The sequence below is a fragment of the Anopheles stephensi genome, chromosome 2, assembly GCF_013141755.1.
Source record: "Anopheles stephensi strain Indian chromosome 2, UCI_ANSTEP_V1.0, whole genome shotgun sequence".
Classification (NCBI taxonomy): Eukaryota; Metazoa; Arthropoda; class Insecta; order Diptera; family Culicidae; genus Anopheles; species Anopheles stephensi.
The window spans coordinates 84,586,173-84,606,405 of NC_050202.1; the positions used below are offsets into that span (position 1 = coordinate 84,586,173).

A 20,233-nucleotide genomic window follows, 5' to 3' on the forward strand; every position below is an offset into this window, starting at 1 on the left:
TATTTAGAAAGAGAGCGTCCCAAAAGAGGGTTTTTAAAAACATCCTTTGCTGAAGTGTATTTTGATAGGGGTGCATAAGCATATGTGTCGTTTTGGGGGGTAAAATGGTCATCCGCTCCAGGAAGCAGGACTATCGAATCATCCTCTTAGGATTTCGGACTTCTATTTTATTTGACAGTATCTTTTTAGAGCATAAATAAAGCAGAAACGAGGGGAAAAAACGATATTAAAATAATTCATTTTTGACGCGATCCTCTACCAGCCGAGCTGCCAAGGGTATAATCCTGGCCAAGTGAAAGCGAAGCGCACACGCACACACCAAATTGCTTTGTCTCGTCGTAGCGTAACAATATGCGAATCACGGAAAAAAGCTCACGTTTTTTCACTGTCGAGAATTTTCCCGATTCCCGGCTATTGATTTATGGTTCGCACGTTGTAGCAGCACAGTTTTACATATCCGTTCCACTGGGAAAGCCAAAAACGAGTAAAAGATTTGTTTTGCTGGAAATATGTTCGGGGGGGATGTTATCCGCCGACGTAGCTTTGTTTACAGCTACATCCACAAGACGCCACGAGAGTACGTACCTTACGCTTTGATGTTTCACTGTCGTCTAACCACCGTGACATCGCACACACACACACACGCACGTGAACAGTACGGCGAACAATGTTGTAGAAGAAAATGCTCCTCTTCACGACGCTTTCCCACGTCATCGCTACAGTCAACGGCACAATAAAAAGCCATCCAAGCGTAGCGTGTAGGAGCGTGAAAGTGCGGAGAACATTCTTCGACGCTGCTGGAATGATCCTGCCTTTTCTTGTGGGGTAAAAAGAAGACTTTCCCTTGGATTTTCTTTTTGGAGGGTGTAAAAATGGTGAACATATTTTAATTTTAATTCCACTCGCGAACATTACACAACCAAGCAAAAGCGTTGGAGGGCCTGGTTGGTGGTTATCAGTGCCTAGGTGCTAATGTTCAACTTTCCCCCTTTCGCTCCACACTCGCCCAGGGTGCACAGAAACTTGCGCTGCCGTACAACCCGCAGCAGAAGCTCACGGTGAAGCAGATACTATCCAACTTCACGCTGATGGACTCGAACAAATCGCCAAAGGAAATCTTTTCCGCCGACATCCAGAAGGATCTGCTGCTGCTCGAGGAACAGGAGGGCTCGGTGAACTTCAAGTTCGGCGTGGTCTACATGAAGGCGGGCCAAAAGTTAGACGATGAAATGCTGAGCAATGGTGAGTTGCTGCCTCGTCCTCCGGAACGTTAGCCGCCATCTCCGCCAGAACGTCAGATAAAATCTCCATTCCTCGCTCTCTCCCTTCTCTCGCGATGTTCCAGAAACCGGAAGTCCCGAGTTTGACGATTTTCTTACCCTGCTCGGGGAAAAGATTCGGCTAAAGGACTGGGAACGGTACCGTGGGGGACTCGACGTCAAAGGTAAGGTATAGCACGCGCCACCAACAGTCAATATACGCAACCCCCGAAGCAAAATAACAATTACGTCTCACGCCGCCCGTATGGATGTAATTTGCGCCAGAAAACAAACGATTCCGGTCCATTTCGGTGTGCTTATCTTTGTCCGCTTGCGTACCACTGTTTTTCAGGTGACATGACGGGCAAGTACTCCATCTACACGCTGTACGAAGGGCACGAGATAATGTTCCACGTATCGACGCTGCTACCATTTAGCCGAGATAATCGACAGCAGGTGAGTGGGCAGGGTTGGGGCGTGCGTTAATTTATGCGCTAATTTGCTTGCCCGAATGTATCCGGCTGCTGCTGCCGAAGGTCAGCACGATAAGACCTCACACGACCGTTGAGTGTGTCGTGGTGTTGATATTTTACGCAGTAGGCCGCACTAGGCGAGCGCTCGCTCGTTATATGTCGCTTTTTCCCCTGTGAGGGCTAGAAAGGTTGATGATACTTTGTATCGAAGCTACATCGACTTGGATTCGACTTCCTGGTGATGATAGCCTTATTAAAATCGATAAATAAGCTGTTAATAACCTCAACTTTGTTGTGCAGATTGCATGCACGCCTAAAAGTATGCAATTTCTATGTTATTTCTGATCTAGAATGTATTTTAACCTTTTTCGCTGTTATTGTCACCTAGTTGAAGTATATTCATTGCAAGCAAATTTAAAGCAGCACAATATTTTCCTAAAAAGGTAGTGAAAAGCAGATTCTAATGTACCTTTTCTATTTCTTCTTCTCTCACTCCCTTTTGTTTGTGGAAAAAACACATTCACGCAGGTCGAACGGAAGCGGCACATCGGCAACGATATCGTCAACATCGTTTTCATCGACGAAGCGTGCTCGGGCGAAGAGACGGAGTTCATACCGAACAACGTAAAGAGTCAATTTACGCGTAAGTACATCCGGTGTTGTTGGTGGTCTCGGGCCGACAATCGCTTTGATGCGGCAACGACGAGCACACACTTTTGAGGCGTTGAAATTAAATTTCACTCCCGCCCCCGGTCCTGGGCTTACCTACTTGCCCCACCATCTGCGTGCTTTTAAGGGGCTTAACGCGAATCAATTATATCTAAGGGATGAAAAGAAAATCGTACCAAGTGCCTCGGCTTATCCTTTTGAGGAGATTTTTGGCTATTTAAATCTGGTTTAATCCTTTTAGAAAAGATACATATATATTCTTTTCAGTTTATTTAATGCTAGAAATCAAATTCGAAATTTCTCTCTGTATGCATACATTTAGGCGCGTTGTATGCTTTACTTTACTCTCCAAAAAGTGTTCAAATTGCATACATTTAGGCGCTTCCACTATTATTTTCCAACAGTTCCAAATGAAAATCGTTTCAACTTTTTTCCACGTAACTCACATTTCGCGACAATCCTCACCCGAAGAATCGCAGTAATTGGAACAAATTCCAATTCATTCCACCGCGAATGAATCACGTTTCTGCTGCAGCACGCATCACCGGTCTCATAAATCATACACATTCGTCACACCTGTCCGTGTCAGGCTAACCCTTGTGCTTTCCCTCCACCATATCCTGCAGATGTGTTCGCCGTCGTGACCAGGCGCGGTACGCGCTACCGTTTAGCTGTCTACTGCGACGAAACCGTACCACCCTTTGGACCAACGCTGCCCAATCCACCCGAATTCGAGGTAAGTCAGGCCGGGCCTAGGTCTCCCATCACCGATAAGCCGCCCGGTTTTACGATCATCACCATGACCTGGTTTTTGCGTAATGAAATACAGTTCTAGCGCCGACTATCCTTAAAGCTTACTACTGTGTCTCTCTCTTTCTCTCTCTTCCGCTCTTCGGGCGTTAAATGTAACTCAGTGTAACGTTAGGAGTGCGACTAGTAAATCTCAACACTCTCAACACACCATCGGGAATGCAAATCTCATCCTTGTTAATTGACCATTTCTAGCTCTTTCCTTGTTTGGCTTGTGCCCTTTTTCCGAGCTGTCCTCACCAATAATTACAAGGGCGTTCGCACGCGCTCGAGTCCATTTTTCTGTCGGTAAAAGACTGAATAGGATAACACACATACACTCACAAAACAACGCCACTCGGGGGCGGGGAGAATACTACGCATCACGTGACTTGTAAATTGTTTCCCAGTTCCTGCGAAATGTCGGTTGAACGGTTGCCGAACGAAAATGGCGTAGGTCGGGCCGGAAACTTGTAATAATAAACCGCAACAAATTGGCAGACACCCAACCGAATGGGACAACTCTGTCCAACACCCTCTGTGACAATTCGTCCCACTAAGAGTCAGCCTCTGATCTCTGATGGATTATTAGGGATTATGGGCGACGGTTTTTTTTTTTGTGTTTGTCGTCTCGTTATCCAGCTTTAAGGGCAAAGGTTTGCCGATGGTGAAAGATCAACAATAAAAGCATAACGTCAATGAAACAGGTCAAACGCCGACGCAACAAAACGATAATGGCGCGGAACCTTTTTGCCGCGAGCTGTGCTGTTGGTCCGTCCTTTACGCCTTGATTAGAAAATGGCCGCGCGCGCTCGCGAGTGGAGTGTGAGAGTGTGTAAATGAATATGAAAAATCCGGCACCGGTACAAAAACGGTGGGACGGCAGAGATGAAAAATGGCGTCCCGCGAAACTCGAAACCCCGACGGACCCAAACAAACCGTAAACCGTGTGGGGCGTTTCGGGATTTGGAGCGTCGCCGAAGCTACAAGTAAATTGTGTTTTTTTTTTGTGGGGTTTTGTTCTGTGTTGGGTGGAAAATTAAGGGTGGTACCGAGTATGGAAATATGATTTAGTGGATTAGCTTTTTATTCTGCGAACAAGTCTTAATTTTATTTTTGTAATTTGAAGTTGGCTAAAGGAGCACTTTGCCAACCGATATTTTAAAGAGTGTATAACAGTTGGTATAACAGTTTGGTACTGAGTTTCTGTAAATGTACCATGAGTATTTCTGTTGGAAGAGGTATTTTCAACTTTAAACCTAGCTATAGAATCGTGTTATAATATAAAACACATCGAACAGTTGTATAACAGTTTGTACTAAATTTCATTAGAAACCTTCTTTGAGGTAATCAGTTCTTCACCAGACCACAAAATTCTTCTCAAGGCAGAAAGCTATTAAAATGACGAAATGGTCCCTGCTTGACCATTCGGAAAGATGATGGGCCCTAGGAAAAAATAAAATAATACGGAAATAAAACCCCAATCCCACACAAAAACTCATGTACACTAGTGACTGTGTTTGGCTAAAGCATTTTCTTCCCTCGTTTACTGTCTTCCCTATCCATCGCTATCATCGTAAAACCCGGCCCCCGACGGACGGATGGTAATGTCCAATTTCACCGACCGTCAAAACATGGCCTCCAACCTACCAGGATCCGGCCGTCTTCCGGGACTTTCTGCTGGTGAAGCTGATCAACGGTGAGAAGGCCACCTTCCAAACGCCGACCTTTGCACGGAAGCGTGAACGGACGCTGGAAATGTTGATAAAGGATCTGTACGAGGAGTATGTGCACGACAATAAAATGGTAAGTGTGTGTGTATGTGTGTGTTTGGGGCAGGTTTTGTAGTGCTGGGTTGAATAGCTTTTGAAGCAAAGAAAACAGAGTTCCTGTGTGTGTGTGTTTGTGTCTGTCCTTCCGGTGTACATTGTTTATTTTTCGAAACGGCATGCTCGAGACAGGATGAGCCTCGACATTTACAGCGAGTGGTGTTGGATCTTAGTTTCCCGCTGTTGGCTGAGTAAATAAACGAAGCAATTAATCGTTGGGCATTTTTCTTAAAAAAGTTCAAAGTGTGAAAAAGCCACTTCAAGCCGACTGTTTAAAACTCTTCTCCTCTCAATTTCCAGAATATGCTTAATAGACGAGCATTCTCGGAAGTTCTTTATGATGCGCCTCGCACCTCGAAGCTGAAGGAGGACGCCCGCCAGGTCGAGTTTGTTCGAATCGGGCAAGCTCTCAAGTTGGAAGCGATCGTGCGAGGTGACGCACCGACCAGCATCGCATCGGCCGGCACCGTCTTCAAGCGTCCGCCCTGGGAACCGCACTGCTTCTATCCCACGTTCCAGCCACGGAACGATCTGGTCGGCGATAGCTGGGGCCAGGATCAACTGTTCCTAGCCTCGGACGAAGGTACATATCTGATCAAGGAGGACCAAACGCACCGGGTCGTGTTCGACAAGACGCTGTGCGTGAAGCAGCTGAACGTGGTGGAAGATCACGGCATCATGCTGGTGCGGGGTGGATCCGCCCTCCAGAAAGATGGCCACCGGATACACGTGTTTCGGTTGAACGAGTTTTCCGACGATCGGTTGGTGCAACGATCGCGCGTAGACGTGAAGGAGCGACGGATCGAGAAGACTCGCGGTTGTCATTTGTACGCGATATCAAGGGCTGGCGAGGCACATCTGCGGATGGCGGTAGCCGTCGGGAGGAAGCTGTTGATCTACCAGTGGAAGCATACCGCGGCCTGGACGTCCTGGTGTCCGAACAGCGATAATGACACGGTGGAAGGGTTTCTGTTTCTGAAGGAGATTCATCTACACGACTCGCCGACGATCATGACGATACTGGAGGGATCCTGCCCTAATGCGGGGTTGCTTATTTGTGTCGGGTATCGGCATCACTTTGAGATCGTGTCCGAGCTGACGGGCCATGCGACGAAGCTGCACGAAACGGATACGTTGAAGCGTACCCAGACACATCTGGTGGCTGCGCTGGATCTGTACGATGGTCAGGACACCGAGCTTCTGCTGTGCTATAATCGTGAGTACTTTGAGTTATGTCCGTCCTCCACACGCTTGATGTGCAATGTCCTCTTCCATTTCAGATACCTGTCACTTCCAGAAGCTCTCCGAGGAGTGCAACAACAGCACCGAGTTTGACTTCCAGTTCAATACGCCACCATCGTCGGTCGTGTGCGCCTTCCCGTACATCATCGCATTCACCCCGGACACGATGGAGATCCGGCTGCTCGTGAACGGCAATCTCGTCCACACCGTCACGATGGCTGAACTGCAGCTCATCACATCCAAGAAAGACATCTTCTTCGTTACGACTGCTCCCGAGTTCATTCCCAAAGGTGCCAAACTGCGTGGTCTCGATGCGGAGGATCACGAACAGATGAACAAACCCAGAATCGAGGAGAGTCGTGTCGTTCCCGACGCGGATGACTCGTCCACCAGCCCGGGACGTAGTAGACTGAGTTCCGATGAGGAAAACTCTTCCGGTGGTAACGCACCGGCTCCCGAGTCGGATCAGAGCGATCCTAGCAAGGAACCGATCGCCGGCGGACTAACAACACCCCAGATTCAGCGTGCAAAGTCACTGCAGAACCCCAAACCGGAGTCGGAAGTGAGCAAACCGAAAGAGGTCACCCTGTCGGTGGACGATCTAAAGCGACCAATTTCCAAGAGTAATTCGTACGGTGAGGCCGGTTCATCCTTTTCCATACCGACCACAACTTGTAGCAAAGATTTGGCGAAACATTTCGGAGCTCAACCGCTACCGAACACCAAGGATCTTTGCCGACACTTTGGAGAAGCGTCCGTACCGCCGAACTCTCCTCGGAACAGCACGATCGTGAAGGGCACATCGCCCAGCTCTCCGACGCGTAAGTCCTTCATCCGACAGCCGACCCTGAATCTGGGCAAATCGCAGACGAACGAAGGCGAAACGTCCCCTTCGAACGGGTCGTCCAACAGTAAGCCATTGCGCGTCTACCGCATACCGCTCACCAATCTGACCGGCACTCACGTCCAGTCGCACCACTATCACTATCCAAGCAATGATCCTGCCAAGAAACCGATCGCGATCGCTACCAAGATGCATCCGAGTGCGGCCATTGCTGCGGCGGTCGTGACCCGGCCAAGCGAGAGTGCTCAGGAGCGGGTACGTCAGCTGCAGTCCTCGAACGAGGAGGACGAGGAGGGCATATCGCCGTCGGACGAGTCGCACGGTGAGGTGGCGGAGGCGGCCGAGGTGGCCATTCCACCGACGCTCAGCATCTTTGACCAGATCCAGCAGGATCTGCAGGAGCTCAGTATGAAGGATAAGCGCGAGCAGGACGAACTGTGCAGTTCGGTCCTGACGCCATTGTAAGGTGGAGGTAGTAGCTATACGGGAAGTCTCTTGCTGCCACTGACTGGTTTTTTTGTTGGGAAGGTGTACACGGACAAACACGCACACACTCGGAGATGGGACGCACACTATACTACACTAAGCAAATGGTTTCATCATTAAGCGCGCATGCGTTTTGTTGATGTTAGGTAAGCAAACATGGCGGCACCGGTGATCGGTCGTGATCGCCAAAAACGTCGTTATACCCTGAGCACTGAGATGATGAGATGGTGGTTGTCGAAGTCTAAGCGCAATACATTGGAACTGATTATGCACTGGGATCGCTTGTTGGAGGCAGGAATCGCTTAGTAAACAGTTGTAAGGTTTTCGCGAAATGGTTCATGGTTCCGATGTTCGGGTTCGGGGAAATGGATCAATTCAATCGAGCCCCTTGAATTGGTTCCACACACACTCTCTCTCACCACCGGCAGCATTGTGCTGGAACATCCGAACCAAGACAATTTCTTGTGTTGAGTATTTTTAGCGATGAAGAAATGTGTACGGTCGATCGTGAGAAGCGGCAGCGTGTTGTTCATTATCGATAATTACTAACTGTAGCTCTAAATAACCGAAGTACACAAACACACATACCTACCAGGATATCGCAAGTGTTGAACAATATACCCCCAAGAGGGGTAAACCGAGGCCGACTGCTGATAGGGGAAGAAGGTGTTAGAGACACCCGTAGGGCAAGAGTATTTTATTGACAGAGGAAGCAGTTTAGTGTCCGTCGCCATGTTGGAACTAGTGCTCATCACAAGTATTAAGTAGAAACAAACACACACACACAAACATATATACATAGAGGAAATCATGCTATACACATGACTATGGCAGGAGGACACATACAAAGGCAACTGTTCTGCCCCGATCCTTTCGGATATTTCGGCTTCACACAACAAAAAAGTGGAGGAGAAGACCAACGCCGGCGTTATCTATTTATCTTCTCTCGTGAAGCCCTCCCCCGCCACTAGTACACTCACTCACTCACACAGGCGGCATGTTGTTTCCCTGTTTTCTTGCGCTGTGAAATTACAAAACAAAGAAGATAACACAGATTAATGTTCATAAGCTGTAACACAGCAGAGCAGCACTTAGGATGTTGAAGTAGCCGTTGTCCCGAACTACCTAACTGGAATCTATCTCGTCCAATCCGTCGAAACTGTTGTGCTACAAAATGGCTGCTGGGTGGACGGAACTATGACACACAACAAACTAGTACACACTCACACACAAATGCTATATGTTACAACGTTGAAATGATTCAAACCAAAGAGAGAGAGAGAGCGAGAACGTACGGAATCCGCACATATTATACCGAACTGTATTTACTTGCTAGAAAACTATTAACACTACAATATCAAGCTATTATTTACACTTCGCTAGAGGAGCCTACAGCCCCGTCTGCCCACAACCTGTCCGGGGGATCGGATGAGGGGTCACCGTTTTATTGTGTGGTGTGGCGCATGTATGAGGTAGCGGACCACAGACAAAGCAAATAAAGGGTTTTAGTTTAGTTGAATGACTTACGGTTTGAGGGACTCCTTATTTGCACTTCGCATGATGACATACCTACCTACCAGACTCATCTGACAGCAACATCAAAGGTCGTTCGGTATCATTCTCATGACAAGACCAGCACAACGGATGTTGGCGACGCTAACGAAACACGCAAAAGGTTTATAATCAAAGCACAAATTTATTATCGTCTGTTTCGTCCCTCTCCTAAGGTTCCTCAATTCGTTTACATGCCGCAGCTAATTGCACAGTACATCATCCAACAACAGTATTCATTCTTCTACATGAGTTTCGTTCAATTTTTTGGTTAGTAAATTGATGTAAACCACCTCACACAAAAATCATTGCCTGCTTTGCCCTTACCTTAGAGAACGGGTTTTTGTTTACGTGTACACAAATTGACTTATTTAATATCACTCAGTTTTATGATCAGTGTCATAAATTAGTATCTATCGCGTCGGACAGCTCTCTCTCTCTCTCTCTCTCTCTCTCTCTCTCTCTCTTTGTTGCTGGGTGTTTTCAGTGTCGTTCTTTACTGTTCTTTCGTCTAATTTATTTCGACGTTGGTTACGATGAATTTTGACCCATTTCTACTTCCGTACCGCTACGATCCACCTGATTGTCGTGTATCGAAGATGACTAATGACTAGATCAAAATCTATACCGCATGCACAGAAATCTAGCACCCGACCAAAAGACCCAAAAGAGAAGGCAGATACTCCACACAAAAGCACACGATCAGAGAGCAGAGAGGCATCGGAGACACGATCGTCTTAAAAATCTACACGGGGTTAATGAGTACGGTTCGTATAATACAGCTTTGCTTAAGTACAATTCACACTATACGGCCGGATCGAGCCTATAAGGTGGTTAGTATCATATAAGTAGCATCCGGCTCTCCTTACACGCCAGCTCCAGAGTTCCGGAGTTTTAAAAACCTAGTGCACAGAGAGTTACAAACGCGAACGCCGGATCAGTACAGAACATACCACGGTAACGTCGCTGTTCCGATCGACCGAGCGACGCACCGTTTGCGGCTAAAGCTACAATAGTTTGAAGGCAGGAAAAGCACCCGATGCGTAAGATGAACGCTTCGCAAACGTACGAACGCGCGTCTCAAATCGTCAAATCCTCCCAATCTTCCTTCTCCCGCTCGGACAGCTCGATCCGGAACGAGACGACGGCATGCTTGAGCAGATCGTGACACATCGGGGTGAGCGGATTGTGCCGCAGGTCGACCACCTCGAGCGAATCGGACGTGATGATTTCGTCCCGGTCGATGTCGATGATGGCGTTGTTGTTGGCCTTCAGCTCGCGTAGCTTCGGCATCTTAAACACGACGGCGGGCAGTGTGATGAAGGTGTTGTGGGAAATGTCCAGCATCTCGAGCGAGTGCAGATCGGCCAACTCGTCCGGTAGCCGGGCCATCTGGTTGTGGGACAAGTTGAGGTCTGTGGGAAGCGAGGAAAAACAGGCATCTATAGTACGGTGGAGGTCATTTGGGGCGTGATAAGGTGTAGCTCACCTGTGATGAAGCTGAACTTGACTGCAAATTTGGGAGATATCTTCGTAATCACGTTGCTGCTCAGATCACACGTCTTCAGCTCGGTGTGTCTCATCAGATGGTAGACTGCATCGGGCACCTGGATCAGCTCGCATTCCGAAAGATCTACAATCAGGTAACAGAGAACGATAATTAGAAGGAATTCCAATAAACGACCGATAATTGATTAAACAGTAATGTGTTTAGCTTAATCATGCTACACGAAGAGTCATACTTAAATGCTTCGATTCCAACGCATCCTCGCATCGATTTACAACTTTTGCCACAAAAGATGCCATAACTTGTCAGTTGGAACTCCACCGTTTCCTATTAATATATCACTAAATGGTTACAACTTTACCAAAACCACCGTATCGGCCGCTCCGGTTAACGAACTAAAATAAATTGTTACTAAAAATAACACTGACTTCACCACCCGCTAAAACGGCCACGCGAACGGACCCTTAGCTGAACACACATTACTTTAGGTGACGCAATTCATGAATGACAAACACTGTCAACAGTCAACGACAGGCATTTGAAATATAGGTAAATCAATTTCAATCCTTTTTTAATACAATGTACGCACATTTAACTTTTGAAAGGGTTAAAAATAAACGTTTTAAAATAGCTGAGCTTAGAAATCATTTTCAGGCTGCAGATTTGTTTACAACCGCAACAGGTGATTGTGACACATAAACAAACGCGCCAACTGTCAGTTCGAACCGCAACGCTTCGACGGATATAACGGTGGATTCGGGAGTTCGGACTGAGTTGTACGATGAAGCGTTTTGGCGCTTTGATGTAAATATGTAATTTTACGTTGGAGAATGCACCTTTCAGCCTGGGTTTTTCTCTTTATGGCCGTTTTGCATTAATTTGTATAGCTTTCTACCGAAAATATATAGTTAATGTACTTCATCATACACTTCCCCACTCAAAGGGATGTTATTGCACCCCACCTTATCATCCCCAAACGATGACCTATATTAAAACCCACTCGTGCACATGCGCCACCGTACTGATCTAGCCCAATAGTAAGCGGATGTTTAAATTCATTGCCTTCCCACAAGATCTAGACAAAGGCACCACAAGTTCGTTCGTTCACGGTTCAGCGATTGCTCTGCTTAGCTGCACTGCAAAATCTATCGTTGGTGCCGTGCGTTATCAGCGTACATTTGCTACCACGACGATATCGGGTACCAGAGCGGCCGGATTGCAGCGTAATTTACAAGGGCACTTGTTTACCAACGAAAAAACACACCACACCAGACAAGCCGGAGTCTTTGTCATGGCGTCGACTCCTACTAAGTCGCTGTTGTTCGCGGTGCACTCGAGAGCAGCAGCCCGATGAGTGGGATCGCGATGAACTAATGATACTTCGCCGCGATAACGTAATATTGCGTGCTTTCTTCGGCGCGTAATATCGAGTCCGGCGCAATCGATGGCGCATCGGGTTTGTTGCATCCGGTAGAGAAGAAAAACAGCCAGAGAAAACGGGAGACGAAATTGGAAAAATAAGCTTGTAATGATGAAGCGTATCAAGCCCACTCACAACACCAGACAGTCGGAAGTGGCATGCCGTTGATGGGGTATGGTAGCCGGAAAAAAACCTTACCAAACAAACATAACAATGACGAAAATGTACCAAGCAGGATGTATAGCGGCCACCGACGAGAGAAGGCACGAAATCGATCACAATGCTTCCACAAATGCCTTACCCGTCGTGGCCGGTAGTGGAGCCATTTTCAATATATGCTGCATTGTTACCGTTACATCACCACGTGCTAGTATAATGATCGTGCCTCCATGTGCAATGGCAGTTTTCGCCACTCGCGCACATAACGCTGGACATAGCAATGGACAGTGAAAATGGCTCGCTGCCAAGCCGAAATGCATTGCCGGTCCACACGAGCTGCGTGCGTGAAAATTACTTTCCGATTCAGTGGAAAACCCCCATTTTCCCGGTGCTGCGTCAAAGACCGCACCCGAGGTCGAGCGTCGTACGATGCGAGGTTTTTTTTTCCGCAAGTGCGCAATCCGATCCCCGGTCGGTCACCGGAAAATTCATAAATCACCTCCCTGTTCGTACAGTGGTGGATCGGAAGATGGGTAGGAGGAAAGTACGCCGGCAACGTCCCATCACTGACAGCTAGACCACAGCGGGCAACAGTTTCCTCACACAGACGGGGCGAGAATAGAATTTCCCTCTCAGTTTCCGAAATCGGTGCCAAAGACGCACAAAGAAACGTCCCCCCCCCCCACCCCTGGGTTTGAGTTTATTTACACAAACATACAGGCCGTTTTGCTTCCCATTACGGCTTAAACCCAGGCAAAACGCAAATTGGCAGACCTTCTGCTCTTCTCATGGGCGCAAATGCGTAAAATGATGCACACAAAGACGACATTCGCTTGTGTTTTGCTCAGTGCGATGTGATGAAAACCCCGGTGGCGAAAAACGGGAGCATTTTCACTGCAAACGGAAAACAGTACCCGGTCAGTCAGCAACAGGAAGTAGGTTGCATCGAATGCATTTCACCGTACCCCAGGCATGACCTGAATAGCTGTGCATTGGATGCCGCAATCAACACAACAAGTGAAGCGTTCATTTCGATTTTGGGGTCGACTAAAGTCGTCGCATTCGATGCTTATGAAATTACACCTTAACGCTTAACAAGCCGCACAGGAAAGCATAATAAACCTGCAAATGAGATTTCGCTTATGTTGCTTTCAATTTCATTTCGCTTAAACGATACGAATCATCGTGCAAGTGGTGTGTGCTGGCATTATCGCACTATCCATCCAGCCAACCGACAGCGAGAGAAAATAAACGAAAGGGAAATTTGAATTTACCGACCCTCAATCAGCGAGCCGGCGTGAACCGGCGCGGCGCCGTCGTGTTGATTTAATCGCTCAAAATGGTCAAAATCGCGATACGCGGCGCGCAATGGATCTTCCAGACCAGTTAAGACATCACGCATTCCCATCCCGGCTAGGTTCATCCATTGCGGGATCCGACGCCGATGCGATTTTTCGTTGATTAGGTCTGATTAATAGGGAGAAAAGGGTGTCGGGGATGCCCGTTTTAGCCGCAAGTCTTTAGGTGACTCACGATCAGATAAGCGTAAAGGATTAAGATTGACCCAACAATTCTCGTTTGGCGGCAGTTGTGAATAATTACGCGACTTTACACGGTGTCACATTGTATCGGTCGGTCGGTGTCATGTGTTTGTTGAACGCTCTTTCAAAATGGGAGCCTCACATTTATAACCGGGGAGCATCACGTTTGCCGGATGCAAATAAGCGTTAGCGGGTTGATAAACCTGACGGCTCCTTAGCAGCAAACCATCGAGTCAATCGAATTTAAAAATTAATCACCGGGCCGACCAGACAGCGGCGTCGGTCTTCACACGGCAACACCGGGCTTCAAATCTCAACTGGGCCGTTCCCCCCGTAGAGAGAACTGACTACCCAACTATGCGGTATCACTAAGTCTAGCAAGCCAGAAATGGCAGGCATAACCCAAGAGGTCGTTAGACAAAGAAGAAGAAGAAGAAGTATAAATTATCCCAAATGTAATCAACTTACATTCAAATTAACCTTTACCACACAAAAACCTAAGATTACAGCTGATATGCCACCCCAACCCCATCTGAATGTCCAGCTTTTGGTAGAATCAAGTCATGGAAGCCAGAAATGGCAGGCCAAGACATCTTGAGGTTATGAAGAAGGCCAGTAGAGAAGTAGAAGAAAATAAATTGCTAAAGGTGTTGATACAGCAAAGACACTCTGATTGCAAACTAAGTCACACCTATTCTGTCATCATCAACCTATCACCTCCACTAAACCTGACCACATCTCAGGTTTTGTTCAGAAAACTTTATTGTCCTCAATAGTGGACTCATCCAAAAACGGTTTCAAATGCTTCTCTTAACCTCTCCATTTTATTCCTCCCAGCAATAAAATCGATCTATATTGCAACAAATCTCGATCGAGTTGCTTCAGCCGGAGTTGCGAGTTGCAAAAAAAAGGCCCGCAAACCGTCTTTGTAACAAACTTGCCAAAAAGCTAATTAACTAAAACAGTACTCCCCCCATCAGGCAAGTAGTTTAAGGTCAGCACGAGCGCGCGCTATGAACCGGAAGCTCTGGGGCCTCAACGGTGGGATGGAAAAGTCTCACTTTTTAGGACCGCGCTTCATATCACGCGACCATCCGCCGTCCGTGTGGAAAATCTAGGCCAGCAGCGCCGACTTTTCCGAGCTTTGTTTTGATGCTTTTACTTTCTCGCTGATGTAACGTCGTCTCCGAGCAGCGGGGGGGTTTGCTCGGTTCGATGGAAAACCTGAAGGCTTAAGCCGCTTATTCAACCGTTTACCGATTTTTTGGACAATCCGCCAACACCGATCGCTTTGCTTTGCTGAGGTGATGCTTAGTAAGTAAGTCAATAAATAAATAAACGGACTGATGGGCCGTTCCATCTATGTGTGTGTGTGTTTGTGTGTGAAGGAAAAGAGCAGAAGAAAACCCCGTATGACACAGTTTTTCTTTTCCCGCTTGCGCGCGCCTCCACGATTGCGCACTTTCGATGGTTCAGAGGGTGCGCATTATGCAAGGGTGTGTGTGTGTGTGTGCGCCAAGGGGTGCATACGGGGACTGTGGGGGCTGCCTTAGCTTCTGGACCACACGAACATCGGCGGTGCATTGTGTGTGCATTCGCGTTGTGAAGGGAAAGTCACACAACAATCGAACAAAAGCCCCGGCGCACATTGCTACATTTATGGCGTTCCCATCTGTTTAACCTAGTGAGGAGTGATTTTTCCCTGCCTTTGCTTGTAATGTCCGGGCTGGGAAATTGTTTCACTCATCGATCAGTGTGACCTTCTTTCGGTTATCTGTGGAACAAAAGTTCGTTACACCTCGCCTGTGTGGGCAATCACAATTATGATCGTAATTTACAATTATTGATTCGTTTACGGTAGCTTAATGCTCTTTTTCCTGATTTTCACTCTCACTCTCTCGCTCTCTCTCGGGCTTCTTGAATGACAATTGTAAAGGAGTTTGTAACGGAGTAGGCGAAGCATTGCATCACATTTAAAGGCGCATTAAAGCAATTGTAAATTCGATTCCGATGATTAAATAATTAAGATAAATCTCTGCATTACAACATAAATGAGCAGTGGGTTAGTGGGAGCGATCGAAGTATGTAAGTCAAGAGTGTGATGCAAAATAAAATTTAAAACAGCCGCCAAAATGCGCAATTTAAATAGCAAAATCTAAAAAACAACCCCTATCCAACAAACAGGTGCAACTCATCATCATAAATCATATTTGCGTCTTTGCACCGTAAAAGGAAAACTGGAAGACGTCACAGACGCTCACGGCGCGATGTCTTAATCGGCGTAGACATGTGTCAGACGGCAACCGCAACCGAGCCCTTTGTACGATGAATTATGAGTTGTCCCAGGCACGATCACGATTTCTGCCACATCCCCAACGAGGCATGCGCCCGTCCACCAACTTCCTCTCACTCGACCCGTCTCGACCATCGTGCATTTTATGGGCTTGCTTTTACCTTAAAAGGGCTAATTCTGAGTGCTACCGCGAACCAAGCCGGACCGGGCCCGAAAGATCAATGATCAAGCCTGCTGACCTCGCGCGCGCAAACTCCGTACAATCAGGAAGCCTCGCAAAGAAGGAAGGCGCCACACACGCATACGGCTGGGGGGTTAAAATATTTTTTTTTTTTGCGATTTGTAGAGGGAGGCAAAGAAGACCGACTCGAAGGAATTAACAGTAGCGAACGGAAAGCAGCTGGAAAAAATATTGTTTCACATTATGCAACGAAGCGCATTAATGCACGCCCGATGCAGGGTGTTTGTATACAAACAAATGTTAATGCTCGAGCACCGGATGTGATAGAAAAAAATGGTGTTAATTTTATTAAGACACCAAAATAAAGTTTTACATTAAATGTGCCTTGCTTCCTATAAGCGTGTTTTGTTACATCAAAGCTATGTTACATCAAGCCACTTCCACAAGTCTGTATATTCCTTGTAGGGGTGGGTTTTTAACCCCCTAAAGCACGCTTGCTCCACTACCCGTCTAACTTGACCCAGTTATGCTAATGCTTCTCGGGACCGAAACCGAGCCCGAACAAGCCCCAATGAAGCATAATCCAGCATAAATTAATCCATATCACCGAGACTCCACGATCCGAACGGCGTGAACCGACACGTTTATACTACCCAGGTCGGGTGCTCCGGCTGACCACTAATGCACAATCGCTGTCAGTAGCCCGGTCACCGGTCACTTACCGCTTCCTTTCGGGAAGATAATTTTAGGTCAAACGAAACGATCGCGACTGGGTGATTCATGCCCAGGGTGAGGGAAAAACACAAAAAACATCGTCTCGTTTCACGTGCTGCCAAGATCAGACAAGATCAGTTGGTGGGGAGGGTGAAGCGATGCGCGTTTTGTTGTGAATTTCACTTTCGATTTTCATCGACGTAATCGTAAGGGCCAGCGAGAAGGGGGGGGGGGGGGGGGGGGTGCAGGAAAGGAAGTCGGAGAGAAAACGGAAGTCTATTTTTATCATTTGGCACATTTGCACATTTGATTACAATTTAATTACGATTACGACATCCGGCAGACATTGGGTGAAAGAGAGAGAAGCTGAGAGCGAGAAAGTGAGTGAGGATTCGGCAAAAATCATTCAAACGAATGATGAGCCAACCGATCATCGATTCTTTTCGAAGAAAATCAGCTCCAAGACGCTTCCAAGCCGTGTCTCTGCATTAACTATTAACGGCGCGTTTACAGCACCATAAAGCCTCTTACCCCTCCCCTGATCGAGAGTAAGTTAATCACTTACAACACCATCGACCGTAAAACGCTGTCCGCACGCTACAACAAATGCTAGCCCCCGGCGTGGCGTGGCGTGACGTGAAGATCACCAATTTAAAGTCCAAGCCTAGTAACCTCGAAACTCGAAACCACGTATGAGAAAATTTGGGTGCCTTTTTTTCGAATGGGGGTCGAACGCGGTGGGGGAAGAGGGGGAAGGGTTGAGGCTTTCCAAGAGGCACACGCGAAAATTGTCGTCCATCGTGGTGCCGTGCGTTGGGAAATGGACGACGACTTAGCTAACCCTCACTCGGCGGTAAGTTCGGTTGGGTCAAAAAAAAAAAACACCTCCACCGGGTCCCACTGGTGCTCGGGTGGAGATGGTTGAATGATCGCGAGCGAAAGAACAATCCCAACCGTTTGCCACCACCAAACCGTTGCCGAGGGTCTTTGGAGCACTTTGGAGCAGGCAATGCGCAATCGCTGCGTGGATGGTCGTGCGCAACGCAACCAACTACGCAACGAACAGCATGGACCGCGGGTGCAGCTTACTATCAGCGAACCAGCCTTTTTGACGAAACGACAGACCCTGAGGTTCACCGTTCGTGCTTTACTTTACGGGCTGCGGCGGGGGAGTTTTTTTATGCAACCAGCGTGGTGCGGGTTTTCGCAGGGAAGGCATCAAGATGTATCGGGGCACATCAGGTGGATATAAGTTCCTGTGTTTTAGGCTAGCTAGAATGGAAGCTACGGTAGAGTCAATAACATCTGGACAGGATCCTGCGGGAACTTCATTACAGACCAAGAACTCTTGAGGTTGAAGAGCCAATCGTAATGAAGGAGTCTAAGTTATTTTAAGCCAAGACCCGGTGGTGGGCAGGACTGGGGTTTAGATCTCATCTGAGCCCTTCCTCCATAGTGAGGACTGCCTATCCAACTTTGCGGTATTAATAAGTCTAGAAAGCCAGACATATCAGGCATGATCGAAGAGGTCGTTAGCATAAGAAGAGAGAGAGAGAGAATATAGGATAAACTTCCTACGAATCTAAAGAATCGATATCAGATAGATTTCATATTGGCCGACCGGTAGCATTTTCATGGCACGCTCTAGATACGGTTGAGAGTGTTCTAAAATGAAACGCTTAAACTTGCTGCTACTCAAAACATAAACGCTTCACTAAGACCCTGAGCCAACGCTTCCTTCTTTGCGAACAAAGAACCTGTAAGAAAATCAGAACAAAATACTGAAGGCATCCACATCAGCGCGGTCACTCGAGAAACAAGTCCTCTGAAGGTGCTTTAGTTTAGTCACCGGGTAGTTCCATTCTCAAACGTGCTCAGACGTGTTGAGGTGCCATTCATAAGCAATAAAAGCGAATAACCGCATAAAAAAGTATCAGCATGAGCTAGGGGCAGCAATACATTCAATGTATTTCCCCTGTGATTCACCTCACGCTCGCTTTCAAAAACGAAGACAGAGCACAGTATCCCAACCGTTACCGAAAGTACTGAGGTGTCTTCAAGAACACTGGATACCTCAAGTCACTCATCATCAGCGACATCTTACCTAGATTGTTGTTCTCCTTCGCATCGTCACAACGCTCCACAACGCGGATGATGCCACGGCCCGCCACCTTCGGGAAGTTAATCGTGGCGCCCATCTGCGTCAACCGCTCGACGATGTAGTCCGTATTGTTTCCGCCATTGTTGCCTCCATTTCCGCCTCCTCCATTGTTGTTGTTATTCTGCTGATCGTCACCGTTCGCTCCGGTGTTGGTAATATCGTTACCGAAATGCGTCGGAGGCCTCATGTCGGAAGAATGTGTGTATCTGTTTCTGGCTGTTCACACGCAACAACACAACAAAAATATTGCAAATCACCAAACGCGCTTTCACTTCGCAAGTTCGCAAGGATCTCTGGAACGCAACAGGATCGTAACTGGGAACACTTGCAATTGCACCGTGTAAACCTCACAACCCCAATTGCACTCGATGACCAAAGATCAACTTCACTGCAGACTTTGCCTACACTACTAAAACTGGCCAACACTTGAAGTATTATTGTTGCTGCACGACCTGCAACCGATATGCACCGTTCCACTGTCCGGACGCGAATGATTTTGTGCTCTCGAGCGCACGGCACGGCGTCCATCAAGCGACACCGCGAAAAACCGCGCAATTCAACCCCACTCGCCCGCGCTCACCTCCCGGACCCCCCGCCCCCCTCCCAACCCCACTACCTTATTCACCCCTTTACACGATGGCGCACGGGGTGTATGTGTGTGTGTGTGTGAGCTGCATTGGGGTTCGTCGTGCAGCATGGACTCGCCGGACGTGTTGTTTTAAATGTCCGCGTCGGTTGGTGCTTTGTGTCGCCGACGCAACTATACGACGAGTGTAGCCGATTAAGTATTCCAAACACTAACATCAGCAAGATGCTTATATTTGTCTTTCTTCTCCAAAATTACCACTCCCAACCCAACGAGACAAAGGACCAGTGCACCGGTTCTTGCTCCCCCCCGGGGTTGGGATTTTTCCGAACTGGAAATGGCCTTCGGGATGGGTTGTTTGCACATGACGAAAATGAGGGACGGGTGGAAAATCACTTTTCCGCCACACGTTCCACGTGCAGGGACGTGTTTCTCCCGGCAGTGGAGATCGTTCGTTCTTGCCATGTGCCAGAAAAGGGAGTTTGTTTTCGTTGGCGGCTTTGTAAGTGCTGGACGGGATGGATGGAAA

At 47.6% G+C, this 20,233-nt stretch overlaps 2 protein-coding genes across 13 annotated transcripts in view; one reads left to right on the forward strand and one right to left on the reverse strand.

Annotated features, from left to right (window-relative positions):
• LOC118505347 (GTPase-activating Rap/Ran-GAP domain-like protein 3) overlaps positions 1-9,115 on the forward strand; it is a 75,264-nt gene extending 66,149 nt beyond the window's left edge. For all 11 annotated transcript variants that reach the window (XM_036041016.1, XM_036041017.1, XM_036041008.1 and 8 more), the window contains 8 exons: positions 1,011-1,242; positions 1,346-1,444; positions 1,612-1,715; positions 2,261-2,375; positions 3,028-3,137; positions 4,844-4,996; positions 5,320-6,235; positions 6,300-9,115. In XM_036041016.1, coding sequence (XP_035896909.1) covers positions 1,011-1,242; positions 1,346-1,444; positions 1,612-1,715; positions 2,261-2,375; positions 3,028-3,137; positions 4,844-4,996; positions 5,320-6,235; positions 6,300-7,570 — 3,000 coding nt within the window. In that variant the 3' untranslated portion in view covers positions 7,571-9,115. The remainder of the gene's footprint in view (positions 1-1,010; positions 1,243-1,345; positions 1,445-1,611; positions 1,716-2,260; positions 2,376-3,027; positions 3,138-4,843; positions 4,997-5,319; positions 6,236-6,299) is intronic.
• A 152-nt stretch (positions 9,116-9,267) lies between these two features.
• LOC118505351 (leucine-rich repeat-containing protein 20) lies at positions 9,268-19,624 on the reverse strand. Of its 2 annotated transcripts, none has more exons than XM_036041020.1 (3): positions 19,062-19,624; positions 10,632-10,775; positions 9,268-10,557 (listed from the first exon to the last, which is right to left on the reverse strand). In XM_036041020.1, the coding sequence occupies exons 1-3, from the start codon at positions 19,303-19,305 to the stop codon at positions 10,223-10,225; spliced, it is 723 nt and encodes a 240-aa protein (XP_035896913.1). In that variant the 5' UTR covers positions 19,306-19,624; the 3' UTR covers positions 9,268-10,222. The 2 variants fall into 2 exon arrangements, with proteins under 2 accessions (XP_035896913.1, XP_035896914.1); XM_036041021.1 differs by lacking the exon at positions 19,062-19,624 and adding an exon at positions 10,885-11,349.
• Positions 19,625-20,233: the final 609 nt, after the last annotated feature.

What these genes read in the sequence shown, in the direction of transcription:
- LOC118505351 (XM_036041020.1), bottom strand. Translation starts at nt 19,305, where the DNA reads ATGAGGCCTCCGACGCATTTCGGTAACGATATTACCAACACCGGAGCG. An exon ending in GAAGGAGAACAACAATCTAG is followed by an intron (nt 10,776 to 19,061) that starts GTAAGATGTCGC and finishes ACCTGATTGTAG; the next exon opens with ATCTTTCGGAATGCGAGCTG. An exon ending in CAAGTTCAGCTTCATCACAG is followed by an intron (nt 10,558 to 10,631) that starts GTGAGCTACACC and finishes CGCTTCCCACAG; the next exon opens with ACCTCAACTTGTCCCACAAC.